Below are 22771 nucleotides of genomic sequence, written 5' to 3' on the forward strand. Positions count from 1 at the left end.
GTCTTATGTAAGTTCCACTACTATTTAAGTGAGAAAGCCTACTTCAACTTCACTCAAATATTTTAGGTTGGAAGAGTGGCATAGATCAGTTGTATGCAAATTTAACAGTGTAGATGAAATGCAAGTTAAGGCTTTCCTTAACTGGAACTGGGTGTTGGTTTTAAGTGGTAAGAAAAAAATAATATGTGAAGGGGTTAATGATATAAACTCATGTTTGTGTATGTTTCTCAAATTTAATACTAGTGCCAATTTAGCATCAACTTTAATACACAGTTTAATACCCATAGTTAAATTTTATTTAAGAAATTTCAAACATATAGGATTTTTCTAGCATTCTCTGACAATTTATTCTAATCTGTGGCTTTTACATTGTGTGTGTGTGTGTGTGCGTGTGTGTGTGTGCTCAGCTGCTCAATACCTCCCAAAGATATGACTAAGACAAAAAAATTATATAAGTTGATCTTTAATATTATATGTATCTATGATATTTGACAATTAGATATCCTCTTCATTTTGGGAGGAAATGTTTATAAAGCATTGTGTGCATGCATGCTAAGTTGCTTCAGTCATGTCCAACTGTTTGTGACCCCATGGACCATAGCCCAGCAGACTCCTCTGTCTATGGTAGTCTCAAGGCAAGAATACTGGAGTGTGGTTGTCGTGCCCTCCTGCAGGGATCTTCCCAACTCAGGGATTAGACTGGGGTCTCTTACATCTCCTGCATTGGCAGGATGATTCTTTACCACTAGCGCCAACTGGGAAGCCCTAAAAAAGCATTAAAAATTATAAATTTTAGGGATTAAAAAAGTACACAAAGAGTTTATACTCAATAATTTTTCAGTTCTCACATAGAATGTAGGCATGAGTCATTATAGTTGATGATTCTATTTCTATTCTTGAAAAATAAGCCAAGACACATTATAAAACCAGCTTTTCACTAAGTGGAATAAATGCTTTCAGTTTAATTCCCAAATGGGTCTTTGTCTATTTCAATAAAAACAAATAAGAAATAACTATCTCCTGAAGATAAGACATACAGTTGATAATCTGGAACTTACTCACCAGTGGCCTCCCAGTGGTTCTCAAATCATGTTTGCCTTAGGAATCCTTTGGGATCCTATGTTGTAGTGATAAAAGCAGTGCTTCAGTTGACAGAGCTTAGACCCAGAAATCTGAATTGTAAATAAGCATTCCAATAGACTCTGGTATAGGTAGTCTGCAGGGCACAATTTGAAATCCACCAGTTTACTGTGATGAAGGGGTAAGTGTTGATTCTCTGAGATGGCTTTTTCATTATGCATTAACTAGAGGTAATAAGTTAATTATTTTGCATCTCATGAGAATTTTTTAATTCGCACAAAATTCTATTCCTATAAAATTCCACCTATATGGGTGGAGACTGCATACTAAACTACAGTCATTTTAAATTAAGTATTTTGAAAGTTTTTTTTTTTAACAATTAAGCACTCATATACATTTTTACATCTTGCTTAGACATCTTCCAAAGAGTTTATGAATGTCAGATACTGATGCTTTAAGGCTGAATTCAAATTTTATCAAAGTGAATACAATCTGAATGCAAGCTCAGTGAAAAACTTTGCACTCCCAATTCTCTAGTGAGACGGGTCTACTGAATTTCAGTAGTCTGTATAAGCAGATGTAACTAAATGAAAAACAACAGAACTTTAAAACCACCTCTCTCCTTTCTTATTATTGCCCCTGTGAATATCATATTGTGCTTTGTGGATGAGAATATGAATCTTTTTAAAATAGTGCTGACACTTTTTTATGATCTACTTGGTCCTGTTCCCAATGTTGCAAAGTATAGAAGACTGGAACCTGGTTGCTCCATTGCCCTATTAGCAGATTCTCAGAGAAGCTGAGCATATGAGATAGCAAGTGATGTCACTGAGATGGTAATTATAACAATAATATTAATACTATCAAACAGTTTTACTCAGAGTAAAGAATATATGCTCTGATTGTTAATGTCATTTCCCCAGTTGTCTTAAAATGCTTTAAGTTTATTTTATTATTACTGTAGCCTTTGAAAATTGCATTGTCAAAAATTCTTGCCACTTTTATATAATCAAATATGTGTATGTATGATATTTGTTTTTGATTCTTAAGAGATGTGAATTGAATAATACTCTCTTTATTCTTCTCACCCTACAGTGCACTCTATAAGACAAATATCTATATGTGTAAATAAATAACAACCACTATAAAATTCCAAAATTGTAATATGATAAGAATAATTATTGGTGTAAGGAGGATACAGCTATTTGATCAAGCTAGAATTGTTACAAAATATTTATGAAGGATATAGAATTTAAGAAGAAATGTGTGTATAGTTAAAAATTTAACAGACTGAAAGAGAGAAGGTTGGTTGCAGAGTGCCATGAGCCTCAAACAGACACATATATTTATGTATATATGTGTGTGCTTTTGATTAGAGTGGCAATATCATAAATCAATATGTTAGAACAATAATTTGGAAAACACTGAAGCAGAGAGAAGATGTGGCACAGACCTAGGGGAGCTGTTTGGAATAGACAGATGCAGAACTGAGAGATCAGGAGTAGGACAGGAAGGGCTTTGTGATCTGCTGGATTCAGAGATAAGTAAAATAAAGAGCTGGCAAAGAAATTATTTAAACTAAGGGATAGTTTTTCTGTTGATATGCTGAAATTAGTGAAAATCAGGAAAAATAGATGAAAATACAGAATGTTTCAAAGAAAAATCAAAGTAAAAAAAAAACACAAAGAAAGCTTTTCTGACATAAAGATAGAAGTGATAAAGGAAACTTGAGGCATAGATGAATTTAATCAGAATAAAGAGGATATAAATCTTTAATTTTGAGTATAAGTCCAGGAAGGGGGATGATGAAAGTATAAGGAGAACTTTAGAAATTATCACCTCAAACATTTAAACATATTTCTGAAAATGATGTACATTTTTAATCACAGTTATGAAAGCATCCTAAATTTCCATTTACTTCACAATTTAAATATATTTCATATTTGCCTTACTATTAGTCTAAGCATAAATAGGCAAAGAAATTGGACTTCTACAATATTTATGAGTTAAACATGTATAAACAATACTAAAAATCATAAAAACAAAATATTTTGTACATAAGAAACATTTTATTACCAAATATTGGACACAATAAATTGTGTCCTTTAGTGAATAATGTTTCATGGATTGCTAGTTTTATTGAGGAATAAATGGCTATCTCATTTTTGTACTATATATAGGAGATAAAAAATTAATCTCTTCCCTCAAGCATCTCTGTGTATAATGGGAAGATTAAATTAATGGACAATTATACTACTTGAAGTAAAGTAAATGATGGACTTATGCATAAAGTGATATACAAATGTGTAAGATGGGCACCCAAATTATTACAGAGTATATCTGAGAGGATGTTGAAGGAAAGATTCTCAATGCTATCTCTGAAATATCTAATAAGAGTTAATCAGTGGAACAGCAAATGTGTACCAAAATATGCTAAAACACTGAAAAAACATAATGCATAATTTAAAGAACTGTGAAAAAATGGAAATGCAAAGACATAAGAATAAGTTTCATCAAAAATGACTTGATGTTGTCCTTGAAATAATGAAAAATAGAATTTATGCAAAGGACAATGAGGAGTAGTAGGCAAGTGAAACATTTTAGGTATAAGCAACAAAATAGGGAAGAGATATAGACTAGTCAACTAATAAAATATAGACAATTACAGAAAATTTAAACTATTGCATGTGCACATGATGCATTAATATGTGATGAATATTTAGAAATAAAATTTGTAGATCAATGAACTTGTTGCTATTGAAAAAATTAGATTTGCTTAAACTAAAATATCATGTGGGAAGTGACTATTAACAAATATCACTATTCTAGACTAAGCATCAGAATATTTCAAAAAATCTTTGAAAAGTCAAATTTTGGCTAAATAAGTATTCCCAGATGAATCTGAATTTCAAACATTTTTCAAGACCCTAGTTTGTAAGATGCTGAATTTATTTATATAGTAAAATCTTTGATGTGGCCTATTTTTGTGAAATTATTGGAAACTATCAATGAGAATTATTCAGCTATTGTGTTTTGTTAGGTAAATCAGAAATTAAATAGACAAGGATGAAAGATAGTTTTACATATTTAATGGAGGTTTTAAGGGAATAGTAAATGTACTCTATAAAATGAATGTACACTGGAAGGTTATTGATGCATTTGAAATGTTGTGTGCTCCTGCCAAGCTCTCCATCATGCTTACTATTATGTAATGGGAGGAGTGGTTATATAAATCACATATATTAATACATATATATATATATATTTTAAAATCAGAAACAGTTGTTATTCTGACAATCATTGTTGTTACTTTTTAGTTGCTAAGTTTTATCTGATTTTTTGCAACCCCATGGACTATAGCCTGCCAGGATCCTCTGTCTATCGAATTTCCCTGGCAAGATTACTGGAGTGTGTTGCAATTTCCTTCTGCAGGAGATCTTCTCAACTCAGGGATCGAACCCACATCTCCTACATTGGCAGATAGATTCTTTACCACTGACCCACCAGGGAAGCCCCCAGCTACCAGGAAATCTCCTGACAATTATTAAGTAATAATATAAATGGGTTTTTGTTTCATAATTCATTTGGAATTTTTTTGTAGAAATTTTCACTATAAAGTCTTGAAAAAGAATAATATTATAAAGAGTAATTTGTTTTGCACGTAAATGTAGCCACATGTTTACTGAATCTACAAATCAGTTGCTGCTAAGTCGCTTCAGTCATGTCCGACTCTGTGCGACCCCATAGACAGCAGCCCACCAGGCTCCCCCGTCCCTGGGATTCTCCAGGCAAGAACACTGGAGTGGATTGCCATTTCCTTCTCCAATGCATGAAAGTGAAAAGTGAAAGTGAAGTTGCTCAGTCCTGTCCGACTCCTAGCGACCCCATGGACTGCAGCCTACCAGGCTCCTCCATCCATGGGATTTTCCAGGCAAGAGTACTGGAGTGGGGTGCCACTGCCTTCTCCATACAAATCAGTAGAACTATGGTATTAAATATAAAAAAATTGTACTTGAAATGTGGGAGCTATGTAAAAAAAAGAGAGAATTGGAAGGATAGAAAGAGATGTGATAAATATCCTTCCTTTCTTGGGTGCAGAAGTCATTTTATCTTTAGAGTCACATCCATTTCCTGGAAACCTCTTACATTCCTTAATGCTCTCTTCTCTACATCTTCATTGATATTTATTTTATAAACACTGAAAAAAGAAACGTTGCCCAAGTCTATCCAACAGAATCAATCCACCCTTAATTGGAGTCTGCATTCATCAATACAGCTGAAATTAAGAAGAACTTGAATTATTTGTATTTGTAAAGGGGTTATTTGATAATTCAACAATTGTCTCCACTTGACTGACAGTAAGGCAGAAAAAAACAAGTAAAGTGAAATAGTCAGACCAAATAAGAGGCTGTAGTTTAGAGCAGAGATAACACTTGATTGGTTCAACTTACTGACTGTAAGTAGCTACATGTTTGTACCTCAATTTCCTCATCTGTATGTTGGAGCTGGCTCTACCACATCCTCACAGTCACTTATGCACATCTCCTCTCAAATCTGTATTCAGTGATGTTGTGTTGAAGTAAGCCAGGATGGGAGTTTTACTGGTAAATGACAAGACAGAGGGAAATCCTGTAAAGATGTCCACTTCTAAACTGAAGCCCCATCTGCCCTGGTCCAGTTTGGCTTGGAGGTGGAGTGGCAGACGAGATAAGTCTTCATTTTGCTTAAGGATCAGAACATTAATAAATATGATATACTAGAAATGTCTGATTTCCAAATTCAGATTTTGGTAATTAAAGTCAACATAGGACTGCCTATTTAAAGATGAGCAGAAAAGGCCAATGAAGAAACTCTATAGCAACAGTGGGAGACAAAGGAAAAGGGTTTTATTGCATCTTACACATTGCACTTTTTTAGACTATTGGTAATATGATGTGTCATAGTCTGAAAGTTCAGGAAGCTGATCTATCCTCCATATGATATTACCTTTTCTGTAAAATATGAGAAAACATCATATGCGATATGATGTTTGCTTTCATTTCCTTTTTATTTTCTATAGATAAAGAAAGATCATTTTGTGTGCATAGGACTTCTCTTGTGGTTCAGATGGTAAAGAATCTGCCTGCAAGGGAGGAGACCTGGGTTTGATCCCTGGATTGGGAAGATCCCTGGAAAAGGGAATGGCAAACCACTCCAGTATGTGTGTGTGTGTTAGTCGTTCAGTCATGTCCAGTATTCTCGCCTGGAGAATTCCACGCACAGAGGCGACTGTGGCTACAGTGCATTGGGTCGCAAAGAGTCAAACATGATGGAGCTACTAACACACACACACACACTTAAGTAAGTAAAACACTAAAGTGTTTATAAAGCAACATTGTACTTCTCTGTAATTAGGTGGGAAATCATACATACAGATCACTAATGTTTGACTTCAGTTTTATAATAATACACATTTATTTTCTAAATTTTATTCTTTAAAAACTTTAATTTTTTTTTTACTTTTTTTTGTTTTTTTAAAAGTATACAATTCAGTGCTTTTTATTATACATACACAGTTGTGTAACCATCACTGTGATCTAATTCTAGACTATTTTTATCATCCTCAACGAAACTGCATGCCCATTAGAATAGGTCCCCCATCCCTCTCCTTTGCCTCCCCAACTCCCAGGCATAATTTAATCTACTTTATTTTATAGATTTACCTATCTGTATACTCCATATAATGAATTCATACAATAGTGAATCCTTTATATCATATGTTTTACTTACTATAACATGTTTAAAAGTTAATCCATTTTGTAGCAAGTATCAGTAATTAATTTACTTTTAAAAATTGACACATAGTTGATACACCATATCATGTTAGTTTCAGGTGTACAACATAGTGATTGGACATTTAAGTTCATCACTAAAAGATCAGTACAGTAGATCTAATGACCATCTATGCCCATAGAAAGCTATTACAATACCATTGATGATATTCATTACTTTGTACCATGTAACACTGTGATTATTTATTTTATAACTGCAAGTATATACACCTCTTAGTTCCCTTTATCTATTTTGCCCATCTCCTACACTTCCCTTCCCTCTGGAAATCACCCATTGTTTGTTCTCTGTGTCTGTGTGTTTATGTGTGCATGCTCAGTCTCTCAGTCACGTCTGACTTTGCAATCCTATGGACTGTAGCCCACCAGGCTCCTCTGTCCATGGGCTTCTCCAGGCAAGAATACTGGAGAGGGTTGCCATTCTCTCCTCCAGAGGATCTTCCCGACCCAGGGATTGAACCCATGTCTCTTGTCTCCTGCATTGGCAGGTGGATTCTTTACTGCTGTGCTACCTGCGAGGCCCCATTCTCCTTATCTCTGAGTCTGTTTTTGTCAGTTTTTAAAAATATTAAAAAAAAATCCTTATGATGTTGTGTTGGTTTCTGCCATACAACAATGCAGGTCAAGTTTTGTTTCTCAAATATCAAATGTAAGTGAGATCATATGATATTTGTCCTTTTCTGTATTTTTGTATTTTACTTAGCGTAATGCCCTCTAGATCCATCCACATTGCAGCAAATGGCAAGATTTCATTCTTTTTTATGACTGATTTTGTACTATAGCTTGAAATTAGGGAGCACACTACTTCTAGCTTTATTCTTTTTTCTCAAGATTTCTTTGGCTATTAATGGTTTTTGGGGTTTCATACAAATTTTAAGATTTTTTTTCCAGTCCTGTGAAACATATTATTTGTATTTTTTTAGGATTGCATTAAACCTTTAGATTGTAGTTTTATCAATGTCTTTTATTTTTCAGAGTAGAGGTTTTCACCTCCTTGGTTATATTTATTTATAGGTATTTTATTCTTTATGGAACTGTAAAGGGAATTGTTTCCTTAATTTTTCTTCCATATTTCATTACTAGTGTATTGAAATGCAACATATTTCTGCAAATTAATTTGGGATCCTACATCTTTACTGAATTTATTTATTAGTTCTAATAGTTAAACATAGCATTCATATTGATAAATATGTAAGTATATATTAGTATTGACACTGTGAATCATTTCTTGTCACCTGTTTTATATCTTACTCTGTGTTGGACAGGTAGTGCCATTAAGATGTTTCATATGCGTCAAATGTAGGATGCCCAGAAAATGATGGCAATGTAATTACATAGTACATCAAAAGCCATCCAAGTTTGGCACAGTTGAAGATTTACTTCAGCTTTGAATTAATCTGAATGACCCTAGCTTTATTGCTGTTGAGTTTCTAGAAGCGATAAAATGTCAAGTCATTGAAAATAAAACGACAGAGTGTAAGCAATCTGACAAGACTAAGGCACAGTTTTTTTGACTTGTTCCGTATTCTGCAGGCTTTATTACCAACTATGATGTTCTACTGAGAAATGCTTGTCTTAATGAATGCATCTTCCACCTTACTAATATGTATACCTCTATGTAAACAACAGAAAATTCAGTGCTCTGTATGTGTTTGTTTTATGTACACTAAAACCTCAGTGTACAAAAATGATATAAATGGGAAACCACTGTTTTACTTTTATTATATATTAATTTGGGTAGGGCATGTTAATGGAATGTTATTGAGTAGATCTTTTGTGGACAGGGATAGTATTTCATTTTAATCACAGATTTTCAAATGCCATCAGATAATTATGAGTTTTGCAGGCTTACTGTATGCTGACAGTTTTTTTTTTGTTTAAAGCTGCTACTTAACATATATTGATAGCATAATACAAATAATAGCTATCTTCACATTTATTGTTATTAGCTTCATAAAATGTTCTTTTATAAAACATAGAACTCGTATCTCAGCATATTGTCTTGAAAAGGAGAACTTTTTTATCTATGCTCTGTATTATCTGATATCCTTTAGATAACCTTCCTGAGTTTCAACTTTTTTTCTAACATTGAATGGTCTCAATTCTGGCTAAATATTTTGCGTTCACGAATCATAATCCCTAAGTGATGATTCCAGACTAGATTATTTTCCTTGATTTTTTTTTTAATTTTATTTTATTTTTAAACTTTACATAACTGTATTAGATTTGCCAAATATCAAAATGAATCCGCCACAGGTACACATGTGTTCTATTATTTTTATTTTTAAATATTCAAATGAGAAGCAAACCTAAACCTAAGCCTAACATGTAACTTGTTTGCTTCCCTTAAATAGATAGGATAGAGTAAGAAATATTCCAAGATTATAAGTTAGACACATATTTTCCTAAAGATTTCATTCAATACTCCCTTTGTTCCAATGATGCATCACTATCACCGCCATGTACAGCTGTTCATGTTTTTAATTTGAAATCCACTACACTTGGCAACCCACTCCAGTATTCTTGCCTGGAGAATCCCATGGATGGAGGACTTTGGTGGGCTACAGTCCACGGGTCACAAAGAGTCGGACACGACTGAGCGACTTCACTTACACGTACACTTGACTACCGCCTGCCAATGCAGGAGACACAGGAGACGCGGGTTCCATCTTTGGGTCAGGAAGATCCCTCAGAAAAGGAAATGGCAACCCACTCCAGTATTCTTGCCTGGGAAATCCCACGGACAGAAGAGCCTGGTGGGCTACAGTCCCTGGGGTTGCAAAGAGAGAGACAAGAAGGATTGACTGAGCACACAAAGTCTTGTTTCTTAACTAAACACCCTGTTAAAGGAGCATTTATTTTTCAACCTATACCTCCAACACTCTCTTTGGAAAACCTCAAGAACTTTCTAACACTTATTGATGTACCATGAGAGTAGACCATGACAGATAACACTATAGATTCAAGGTTTTTGGTATTTCTTCTATTCAATATCACAAGCACACAGATGCAAAGAATGCAGACACATTTCTGATAAACCATAGGCATTAAGAAAAAAAGAATAAAAGGAATAATATCTCACATGTTGTTTGCCTTTTCATTTTTCTTTGGAGTTTGTGGCTGAGAAGTTTAGTACAACTTTAATAACCGTGTCACATGCTTTCTTACTGTGTTAAACAGGAATTCAGGCATCTGCATGCTTGCTTACATCTCAGAAGAGCTTCAATAGGGTCAGAGTTTAATATGCTTATTGTGAGACACTTATGCTCCAAAGAAACTAGGTTGAAAAAACTGCATCATGTTCTGATTATATAATCATGGCTATTTGAACTCATACAAATTCCCCTTGCTATCTGTCTTTACCTTTTCTGTAGGTGATTATTATATAAAATGTTACCTATGATTTTATTCTTTCTCTTTGTTCTTGCTGCCTCAAATTCAAACCCTACTTTAAGACCACAAACATTGAGCAACTCTAAAGGCTAGCCTCTCTTTTAAAGGTTTAAGGAATGAAACCTAATGAATCATAATTATAGTCTGTGAAAAATTGCTGGTTTGATAGACAAATATGAGTTTTTCAACCCAAATTATTTTATAATGTTTACCTCAGTTCAGTTCAGTTCAGTTCAGTTGCTCAGTCATGTCCAACTCTTTGCAACCCCATGAATCACAGCACACCAGGCCTCCCTGTCTATCACCAACTCCTGGAGTTCACCCAGACTCACGTCCATTGAGTCAGTGACGCCATCCAGCCATCTCATCCTCTGTCATCCCCTTCTCCTCCTGCCCCCAATCCCTTCCAGCATCAGAGCCTTTTCCAATGAGTCAACTCTTTGCATGAGGTGGCCAGAGTACTGGAGTTTCAGCTTTAGCATCATTCCTTCCAAATAAATCCCAGGGCTGATCTCCTTCAGAATGGACTGGTTGGATCTCCTTGCAGTCCAAGGGACTCTCAAGAGTCTTCTCCAACACCACAGTTCAAAAGCATAAATTCTTTGGTGCTCATCCTTCTTCACAGTCCAAATCTCACATCCATACATGACCACTGGAAAAACCATAGCCTGACTAGATGGACCTTTGTTGGCAAAGTAATGTCTCTGCTTTTGAATATGCTATCTAGGTTGGTCCTAATGCTCCATTATTGCCACTTGAAGTATTCTTATTTGGTCTATGTCTATTTATTTATTTATATAACCTTTTCTCTTTTAGAGAGGTTTCTCATATCTCTTTTGAAGGCTGCTATATTGTTAGTGTGTGCATGCTCATGTGTGTGCTAAGTGGTTTCACTCATGTCTGATTCTTTGAGACCCCATGGACTGTAGCCCCCAGCCTCCTCTGTCCATGGGATTCTCCAGGCAAGAACACTGGAGTGGGTTGCCATTTCCTTCTCCAGGGGATCTTCCCAGCCCAGGGATTGAACCCACGTCTCTTATGTCTCCTTCTTTGTCAGGCAGGTTCTTTATCACTAGTGCCACCTGGAAAGCCTGTGTGCTCAGTTGTGTTCAATTCTTTGTGACCCATAGCCTATAGCCCGCCAAGCTTCTCTGTCTAGAAGATTTCTCGGGCAAGAATACTTTTTCATTTTCTCCTCCAGGGGATCTTCCCGACCCAGGGATAGAACCTATGTCTCCTGTGCCTCCTGCATTGGCAGGCAGATCCTTTACAACTAAGCCACTTGTGATGCTTTTGAATTGTGGTGCTCGAGAAGACTCTTGAAAGTCCCCTGAGCTGCGAGGAGATCAAACCAGTCAATCTTAAAGGAAATCAACCCTGAATATTCATTGGAAGGACTTCAGCTGATACTCCGATACTTTGGCTCCCTGATACAAAGAGATGACTCACTGGAGAAGATCCTCATGCTGGGAAAGATTGAAGGCCAAAGGAGAGGGGGCTGGCAGAGGATGAGATGGTTGGATAAAGTCACTGACTCAATGGACATAAATTTGAGCAAACTCAGTGAGATAGTGAAGGACAAGGAAGCCTGGTGTGCTGCAGTCCATGGGGTCACAAAGAATCAGATACGACTTAGCAACTAAATAATTACAACAACATACAGTCAGTTAACTATTAAATTAACTGATTAAACAAGAATTTTATACCACTGTATATTTTCTATTACATGCAAATGAAAGATTTAAGTGAATATTTAACTCTCTTGAGACTAAATATATGTCCCATTGAGGCAATGTCCATTAAATGGATATAAATAAGGCTAGTATCGGAGAAGGCAATGGCACCCCACTCCAGTACTCTTGCCTGGAAAATCCCATGGACGGAGGAGCCTGGTAGACTGCAGTCCATGAAGTCTCTAAGAGTCGGACACGACTGAGCAACTTCGTTTTCACTTTTCACTTTCATGTATTGGAGAAGGAAATGGCAAACCACTCCAGTGTTCTTGCCTGGAGAATCCCAGGGACAGAAGAGCCTGGTAGGAGGCCGTCTATGGGGTCGCACAGAGTTGGACACGACTGAAGTGACTTAGCAGCAAGGCTAATATAAATAAGGGCAAATGGTATAAATCTTTTTGGGGGAGTGGTAGAAAGGGAGATGGCAAAATTTAAGAGCTACCAGGGCTAATTAATTTATAAAATTTTGAAGCTGATTGTGAAAGAACAATAAAACCTATACAAACAGTTGGGAGTAAAGAATAAGTTATTTGGCAGAATCTCCCTAATGTGATTTATTATTTTTTCTTATATCTCTTAAAGGAAATGATTGTAATACTGTAATATAGCATGTTGAATGAACCTCACTATCCAAAAACATATTTACTTCCTAATTTAATTGCTATAAATGTAACTAGAAGTGCAAATCAAATTAATTTTCCTGGTTGCTTTACTTATAGGAAATTACAATCCAAAATCAACTAATAGAAATTTTAATCAAAGTCATTATTAATTGAAACTTTGTATTTTTGTGTTTAGTTTTGATTTTCCTCTTATTTTCTTTCTTTCCTTATTTTGACTTAAACAGACTACTGTTTAATCAATTCATATTTTTATTGTGAGATATCAATAAAATCCCAGGGATGGGGGAGCCTGGTGGGCTGCCGTCTATGGGGTCGCACAGAGTCGGATAGGACTGAAGCGACAGCATAGCAAGCATAGCATCAATAAAATGACCTACATCTTTTTCTTCATCTCATGCCTTATAAAATTTTTCAAATTCTTGTAAACAACGTATGTTTTAATTTTGTGGGATATTATAATTTTTTGATTCTGTTGTAATTTTTGTAGAGCTTTTTCTTTAGGCTTGACTCAGTATCAAATTTATAGTAATGTTGGTGCTCCCCCTGGTGGCACAAAGCAAGCATTTTACTTTTTTCTTTAAAGATAAAATATTGAGAGAGAGAAAATTATGTCCTGATTTTGAAAGTGTGTAAAAATACCTAGAAGGAAATGAAGGAAAAATTGATTAAGTATAAGTTTAATATTAGACTATAGCACAATATACTTAAATCCATTATAGATTAAATATATGTACATATATTTAATACATATATACTCATATACTTATTTCAAGGTCATTTTTAGTGATTATACACATTGAGTAAATATTCCATTTTATTATCTTTATATTATATATTTTATAAATATAGGATACATAAATATTAGGATAATATAAATATTAAGATAAATATTTTATTTTTTAATAAACATCAAGATACATAACCTTGTTTTTCTAAGTATCTAAATATTTTTCTTCTATTTTCTGTGTGCTCATCTATCTAGTCATCTATCATCTCTCTATACATCTTTTTAATCTATGTCTTATATCCTGGATTCTTTTACATTGGGCTTCCCTGGTGGCTCAGAGGTTAAAGCGTCTTCCTGGAATACAGGAGACCTGGGTTTGATCTCTGGGTTGGGAAGATCCCCTGGAGAAGGAAATGGCAACCCACCCCAGTCCTCTTGCCTGGAGAATCCCATGGAGGCATCTTTCTAATCTATATCTTATGTCCTGTATTCTTTTACATTAGTACCAATTTATTTCATGGATATCTTCACCTTCACATTGGATACTAGGTGCAAGTATTAGATGGTATTAGTATGTAAAATACTTCTTCATAGTAATTTCAACACTTTCTATTTTTAATGATTGCAATTCTACAACAAAATCTTTTGAAATGAAAGGTGAAAATACTACTCCTAATTATAACCTTTAACTGAAGAACAAACTGCCTTTTGGTTTTGCACTATTATGTCTTACAGTTGGTTTATTTTCTGTAGACTGTATTTTCAAGCCAAGTAATCTTATATATTTGACTAACTTCACTGTAAACAAAAAATATAAATATATCTCATCAGGCATTTTCCATCTGAAAGTTCCCGAATCTTCTCCTGTTGGCTCAGCTATTGGAAGAATAAGAGCCGTGGATCCTGATTTTGGACAAAATGCAGAAATTGAATACAATATTGTTCCAGGAGATGGGGGAAATTTGTTTGACATCGTCACAGATGAGGACACACAAGAAGGAGTTATCAAATTGAAAAAGGTACGTGGACATGTTTTTGAATAGTAGATTACCCAATAAAAATTAAACAACACAAAGGAAATGAAAGGCATCTTAATTTCCTTTCAATTAGGAATATTTTAAATTAAAAAAAAAATATCTGGGTAACTAGGAAAGATTCATTCCCAACTTTTATTTTGTAATGCAACAGGTATATATTTTATGTTGGACTTCCCAAGTGGTGCTAGGGGTAAAGAATGTGCCTGCCAATGCACAAGACATAAGAGATGCTGGTTCGATCCCTGGAAGATCCCCTGGAGGAGGGCATGGAAACCCACTCCAGTATTCTTGCCTGGAGAACATGATAGACAGAGGAGGGCGACAATAGGGTCGCAAAAAGTCAGACACTACTGAAGGAACTTAGCACTCACACACACATGCATATTTTATGTTGAAACAACTAGGCCTATTAATTCGCTTAAGTCATTAAAAAATTCTTACCAGAGTTTAATTTTAATTTAATTTGTTATTGTTATCAGCTTAGATTAAAAGGTTAATTTAAAAATAAGATATAGAAGTAAACACTAAGTATACCAGGTTTGGCCTCGCCCTATTTACTACTTTTAAGAGAATATCAATATCTAACATACACTTGTTCATGAGCCTAGACCTCAGAGTGGATGAATTCTGACATGGGCAAGCTCTGCTACAGGTGAATGGAAGAAATGAGAAAGGATAAAGCTGGGCTTGAGGGTGCTATGATGTGGTAAGTAAACAGAAATATTAACCAGGAGGGAGAAGACAAGAGGTATAATATGATGGGAAGCCCTCTAGTTATGTTAACTTGATTTGTATAGAAGAAGAGTAAAATTCAAAATATTAGAAATACATCATTATCTCAGGATATGTAGTTTGTCTTTTGTCAGGAAGGGGCATGAAGAAATATGTAAATGTGAGAAAGAGAAAAAATGTTTTGACTCCCTTTATCCATTTCACTGGGGTCTTCCCAGGTGGCTCAGTGGTGAAGAATCTGCCTACCAATGCAAGAAATGTAGGAGATGTGGGTTCAATCCCTGGGTTAGGAAGATCCCCTGGAAGAAGAAATGGCAACCCACTCCAGTATTCTTGTCTGGGAAATCCCATGAACAGAGGAGCCTGTCAGCCTACTGTCTATGGGGTTGCAAAGAGTCCGACACGACTGGGCACACGAGCCACGCCCCACGACACCCATTTCACCCACTACCCAACCTCTACTTCTGGCAACACCAATCAGTTCTCTGTATCTTATGAGCTTGTTTGTTTGTTTTTGATTTCATAGATAAATGAAATTATATGATATTTGTCTTTCTTTGTCTGACTTATTTCACTTAAATTAACATAATGCCCTCAAAGTTCCTCCATGTTGTCATAAATAGTAACATTTTATTCTGTATCTCAGTAACTGCAGATTTCATATCCAATAATTCAATCAACTGCCAAATTATTTGGGGGAAAAGTTCCATATAAAATTCTGAAAGACAAAACTTGAAGTTGCTGCATACAGGCAACTATTTACATAGCATTTACTTATATTAGATATTATAAGTGATATAAAAATATTTACAGTGTACAGAAAATATGCTAAGGTTATATGCAAATACTATCATTTTATGTAAGGGATCTGAGCATCCTTGGATTTTGGTATCTCCAAGGGGTCTTGGAGTCAATGCCCTGTGGATACCAAGGGACGGCTGTATATACCGCATTTTCTTTATCCATTCACTTCTCAGTGGGCATTTGAGATGCTTCCATATTTTCGTTATTGTCAATAATGATGTCTGTTTTTGTTTAGTCACTAAATCGTGTCTGACTCTTTTGTAACCCCATGGACTGCAACTCTCCAGGCTCCTCTGTCCAAGGGATTTCCCAGGCAAGAATGCTGAAGTGGGTGTCCATCTTCTTCTCCATGGGATCTTCCCAACCCAAGAATTGAACCCACTCCTTCTGCACTGGCAGGCAGGTTCTTTAACATTGAGCCACCGGGGAAGCCCTAAGCAAGCTCCAGGAGATAGTGGAGGACAGAGGAGCCTGCTGCTGCTGCTGCTAAGTCTCTTCAGTCGTGTCCGACTCTGTGTGACCCCATAGACGGCAGTCCACCAGTCCATGGGGTCGTAAAGAGTTCGACGTGACTTAGCAACTAAGTAACAATAACAAAATAATGCTGCAGTGAAAATGGGTTTGCATATGTCTTTTTAAGTTAGTGCCAGACTCTTTGTGACCCCATGGATCATAGCACACCAGGCTCCTCTATCCATGGAATTTTGCAGGCCAGAGTACTGGAGTAGCTTGCCGTTTCCTTCTCCAGGGGATCTTCCCGATCCAGGGATTGAACCCAGGTCTCCCGCATTGCAGGCAGACGCTTTATCAATCTGAGCTACCAGGGAAGCCCACTTTGTGAGCAACCTACATACTGGTTTCCATAATGGCTACACCAATTTATATTTGCACCAATAGTGTACAAAGACTCTTTTTTCCTCATATTCTCTCCAACACTATTTTTTTTTTGTCTTTTTGATAATAACCAATCTAGTATATATGAGGTGGTATCTCATTATGCTGTTTAACATTTCCCTGGTGATTAGTGATGTTCAGCATCTCTTCATGTACTAGTTTGGCCTATAGTTCTTTAAATAGATTTTTTTTTTGAGGGAAAGTTTTATTAAAAGACTATTTATGGATATATACATAGAGTTCTCAGAAAATTGTATCTTCAAGTTATTCAGTCCCAGGAAAAGTAGATGTACAATAATAAATATGTATGTAAATATCAACAGCAGTGTTTAGGTTCCATAATGACCTTAAAATTACTTTTGGAAACTTTTCTCTCAATAGCTCAGCATAGAATTGCAATGAAAATTTTTGATATGAAATCAAATTCATATAGAAATTATATTCTTAAGTATATTACATGCATATACAAAGTCTAAAAATACATATTCTCCATTTGAATATATCTGTTTTTCAATATCATCTGTTTTTTGTTTTTGGTGTGATTTTCTTTTTTGTCTCACTAAAGAATAAATTAAAATGCTTAACATTCTCTAAAACACATATTCTTGTTATAATTGCATTTCCAAAATCTTTATTTAGTTTCCTTTTACTATTTTTCCCTCTCTCCTCTTTCTCCATGCATGGAAGGTATGAGTGGATTAAAAATGATGGTCAATTTTACATGAGCTTCTCAGAATGAAAAAAAAGGCATTTTTATTTTTTAAACCCCTACTTGGGTTCAGTTTATAAGCACTGTGACAATGCCATTTCACTGTGTCATTCTGAATTCAGAATAACATTATGCAACTTTATATATCTTTCCAAGGCACAAGATACTGCTTTTTTTTTTTAAAAGAAACTATTCTTATTTTATACTTATGTCCTATTGCACTAACAAAAATATGAATAAATAAAAAGTGCCCTATATATGACCAAGTATTATAACAATAGAAACAATAACAGAGTCAGGATAATATAACTTAAAAATTTTTTGTCACATCTAATAATTAGGCCATGGGTTGCATTTAAAATGAGAGAAGAAGTCATTTTAAATTCAGCCATTTCATTCTTACAAGAAAAGCTAAATTAAATATATGATTTTAGTCCATAGTTTTTATATCTTACTGGATAAGTGAGAATGTGCGTGCTAAGTTGCTTCAGTTGTGTATGACTCTGTGTGACCCTATGAACCATAGCCTGCCTGTCCAAGGGATTCTCCAGGCAAAAATTCTGGAGAGGACTGCCATGCCCTCCTCTAAGGGATCTTTCCTACCCAGGGATTGAACCCAAGTCTCTTATGCCTCCTGCACTGGCAGGTGGGTTCTTTACCACTAGCACCACCTGAGAAGCCTGTAAGTGAGAATAAATATATATTTACTGGATATAAATATAAATGTAAGGTTAACATCAGTTATAAATATTCAAGAATTGAAAGTACATATTTATGTACATGCACACTGTGGTTTTCTTGTTACTGTTTAAGAGATTTAGGCAGTTAAATACTGAGATGAATACTTATATTGTGCAAAAGAGGAATTTTACTAATTTGACTAATTTCTAAAACAGCTCTATACTATTTTTACATAAGTAATGATAGCATCTATTTAAAATAAAGAAGGGTATTTATTTTAAAATAAGTAAAACTTTGGAACTAAAAAATAAATCCTTACTATTTTGCTATTACATAATAATATTTCATTTCAAATAACTGTAATTGTGATCACAGTAAATCCACAGGAGAATTATTTAGTTTTTCCTTAAAAACATAAGAGATAAAGTATTTTATTCTTCCTCGGGATTTTAAATAAATAGGCTAAACTCTCTACTGATTCTACTGGACATTATACTTATGCCCTGTTGTCACTAAACTCCTTTTTGCTGGCTTCAGTGGCAAGGGAGGGAATTGACATCAATTGATTTGGTAGCACAGCACCACCACGTGGTTAATTTTGGAAAAACTCTTAGAAAAAAAGAACAATTAGGAATACTTGTTTGGGCTTCTTAGGTGGCACAGCGGTAAAGAATCCGCCTGCAAAGCAGAAGACACAGGAGAACCGGGTTTTACCCCTGGGTTGGGAAAATCCCCTGAAGAAGGAAATGGCAACCCACTCCAGTGTTCTTGCCTGGAAAATTCCATGGACAGAGGAATCTGGCGGGCTACATACAGTCCATGGGGTCACAGGAAGTCCAACACGACTGGGCAGGCACTCAACTGTTGTACATAGCCAAGCATACACCTCGATTTATTGTTTTTTGCCAAACATGAAAATGTCAGAGAAAAATACAAGGTGTTCTTTGTTTCTGTAAATATATTATTTTTGTATTTGTCATTTTCTGTTTTTAAGAATCGCACCTAACTTTCCTGATAGCTCAGTTGGTAAAGAATCCGCCTGCAATGCAGGAGACCCCAGTTCGATTCCTGGGTTGGGAAGATCCCCTGGAGAAGGGATAGGCTACCCACTCCAGTATTCTGGCCTGGAGAATTCCATGGGCAGTATAGACCATGGGGTCACAAAGAGTGCGAAGCAAATCAGCGACTTTTACTTTCACTTTCTTTCACCCAGTCTCAACTCTTAACCCTCCCCCAAGTTAACATAACCAATGAAGACTGTTTTCTGCCTTGTAAACGTTTCTAACCTGTGTGTGTGATAGTCTTTTCAGGCTCAAAGTGTCTAAAGCTGAATTCCTTGACTTCTCTCAACAGTAGCATGCCTGCTCCCATTTTCTCCTTCCTGGATAACGCCCTACTTCCTCTCCAGTTCCTTAAAGCAGAAATCTAGGCTTATTTTTATGCCACTTCTATTACATTGAATTCCCCTTACTGAATAGCATGGGAAGCCCAGCCAATGATCCCCTCCCAAACCTGAATTAAAATTTCCTCCTCATGGGTTGACTTACAACCATCCTTGTTTCTTCTTTCTTGTATTACAAAGGCTATTCTCTGAGCCATACATCTAATGTTCATCCATTTTCTTTCTGAGTGAATTTCACTCTTGCCATTCATGTGTTTCTGGGTTCCATCACTGTTAAGATAAAGAGCAGATAGCATGTTTTCTATTACCATCCCCTGCATACACACACACACACACATATATGCACACATTCACTCACTACATGCCAACCACACAAACTCATTGCAATTTCTACTGAAGACGCTGTGCTATTTTTCCAGCTGCATAGAAGGTAGCACCCTTCCTGAGCATTTCTGTCCATTTTTTTCCTGTTTTTTTTTAACATGGCTCTCACCCATGTCTCTCACCAAAGACTTCCTTGTGTCCCCCGGGCAATACTGATCCCACCTTACTCTCTTCCCCAAAAGTTACCATTTTTGGCCAAGCACATATGAGACTTTATGGTGGCTCAAATTTTAAATGCATCTGATCTTTCTACTATAGTTTAATCCCCTAAAGACACTTTGCCATTACTATATCTGTGTCACCATGATAAAGGAAATGCTTGAAATATATGGGGTTTTAAAAATTCTGTTAAAAAAAAATGTCTCATGTTGGTTTATTGCTTTAATTTCAGATGCAATATTGTTCTTAGTCCTCACATACCATGCAGAGTTCAACGTATTTTTAAGATATTTAGAAAAATATTGTTTCACTGATTATGCAAATGGGAAATATGAGACTCATTGGAGAAAAGTAACTTCTTCAAGGCTACACAAGTTGCAGTCAATTTATAGTATATGTTTTAAAGCACATAGTTTTAACTATTGTGAAGAACAATATAGGTTGGAAGTAAAATGTGACAGTGGTCATACAAGAAGTTAAAAATATAATTGTCCCTCCAGATGGTCATGATTTATACTGTATGTGCCTATAAAATGCATATTTTGCTTAGACATTTATAACAGTTGACAAAATCTTCTCTTTCTTAGGGAAAATATCACCATAAGCCCTCAGATAAAACACTAGATGTTCTTCTAATTCTCTTTTGTATTATGTTTTTATTTAGTGAATTTGTTCCAAAAATTATTGTCACTGAAATACAGGCTTAGATATGATGCTATGACTCTTAATGCATTAAATTATCAAAAATGTGCAGTCCTGCACAAAATCCTTGATAACGTGCCCATAGAAAAATTAAATTCATTTCTAGTGAATAGTACTGTAACAATGTTTATAGAGATACATTGTATTAAGTGTATATTCCTTCAGTTTAATAATTTTTGACAGACATATTTTGTCCTGTAATTTTATTGTTCTTTCAGAGTTTTTTTTAATTTTAATTTTAGAACTGAAATATTGTTTAAATTTATCAAAACAAAAATCTGTTTTAAAAATGGCCAGATTTCATTGTTTTTCCCTCTTACTAAAGGAACATTCTCATCTGAAAATGTGACCACTTTTAAAAGTCAAACAAAATAATGTTTGGCTTTTTTTGTGTGTGAAACACTGCGTTGAATTTCTTCCTCAGTGTAGATGATACCAGGCCCTCCCATAGCTCTCTCTCATGTATATACACACACACACTCTTCCTCATTTAATCCCCGATACACTATACACATATGTCTTTCAAATTTTGGATTTTTCCATAGCACTTATGGTCACTTTGGACGCTACAGTTTGCTTATTTATCTTACTGTTGTCCATCAAATCCCAGAAGAGAGTGAACTCCATGGGGGGTTTTTGTCCATTTCCAACATCTATCATGATATCTAGCACACTGTAGGATGTGTGTGTGCATGTGCTCAGTCGCTTCGGTCGTGTCCAGCTGTGCGACCCATGGACTGGAGACTCGCAGGCTTCTCTGTCCATGGGATTCTCCAGGGAAGAATACTGGAGTGAGTTGCCACGTGCTTCTCCAGGGGACTTTCCAGATCCAGGGACTGAACCAACACCTCCTGCATCTCCTGCATTGCAAGCAGATTCTTTACCACTGAGCCAAAAGGGAAGCCCACACAGTTGGATATTCAAGCAATATGTGTGGAAAAGAGGAATAAAATATACATTAATTTTGCCCTTAACTTCCTCTCTAAGGTTATGATTTCCTCATACCTGGTTCTTTGCATCCCTCTTCCAGGATTACATCCTCAGACAAGTGCACCCTATCTGCTCTATGTAATGTCTCCCCAGCTGTTTTTCTGTCCCATTAGAACTGTTTTCCTCATAAATCTTACCACTAACTGAAAAGAATTATTTATTTATTATTTGTTCTGTCTACCCTTCTTCTATAAAAAGAAAAAAAAAAGGACTTAATTTAACTCATGAACCAAGAGATCCTCAGTTCCTACTGTAATAAAATCTAATCAAATATTTGATTCAAATTATGTAGATTTAAATTAATTTGAATAAATCAATTAAAGAAGTAGGTACAGACATCACCTATGGATGATTTAATATGTAACTTGAGTCCTGGTAGAGTTTTAGAGTGATTTATTGTAGAATAAGAAAGTGCTAGGAACAAATAAATGAATTGATTACTGTAATTATCAAAACTATTTAATTGATTGGGGAATTTGACTTTCCCTATAAAATGATGCTTGATCTGAAAGTCAGGGAGTTCAGACTGGTATCATAATGGCTTCCCAGGTGGCGCTAGTGGTAAAGAACCTGCCTGCAGATGCAGGAGACATAAGAGACTTGGGTTTGATCCTTGGGTCAGGAAGACCTTATGGAGGAGGGCATGGCAACCCACTCGAGTATTCTTGCCTGGAGAATCCACATGGACAGAGGAGTTGGTGGGGTATGGCCCATAGGGTTGCAAAGAGTCTGACATGACTGAAGTGACTTAGCACATCCATACACACACATTGGTGTCATAAACCTACTTTACAAGAGCTTGTTCTAGTGTCTTTTTAACCTTGTTCGTCTAGTATAAATCTGTTTTCTAGTTGCCTGCTTGAAAAGCATCTTCTCTTTCAGATACATAACAG

At 35.6% G+C, this 22771-nt stretch overlaps 1 protein-coding gene across 2 annotated transcripts in view; it reads left to right on the forward strand.

Annotated features, from left to right (window-relative positions):
* CDH12 (cadherin 12) overlaps positions 1-22771 on the forward strand; it is a 1213596-nt gene that overhangs the window by 1130201 nt on the left and 60624 nt on the right. For both annotated transcript variants that reach the window (XM_044932643.2, XM_025270675.3), the window contains exon 8: positions 14216-14403. In XM_044932643.2, coding sequence (XP_044788578.2) covers positions 14216-14403 — 188 coding nt within the window. The remainder of the gene's footprint in view (positions 1-14215; positions 14404-22771) is intronic.

Source organism: Bubalus bubalis, chromosome 19 (assembly GCF_019923935.1).
Source record: "Bubalus bubalis isolate 160015118507 breed Murrah chromosome 19, NDDB_SH_1, whole genome shotgun sequence".
In the NCBI taxonomy this organism is placed as follows: domain Eukaryota; kingdom Metazoa; phylum Chordata; class Mammalia; order Artiodactyla; family Bovidae; genus Bubalus; species Bubalus bubalis.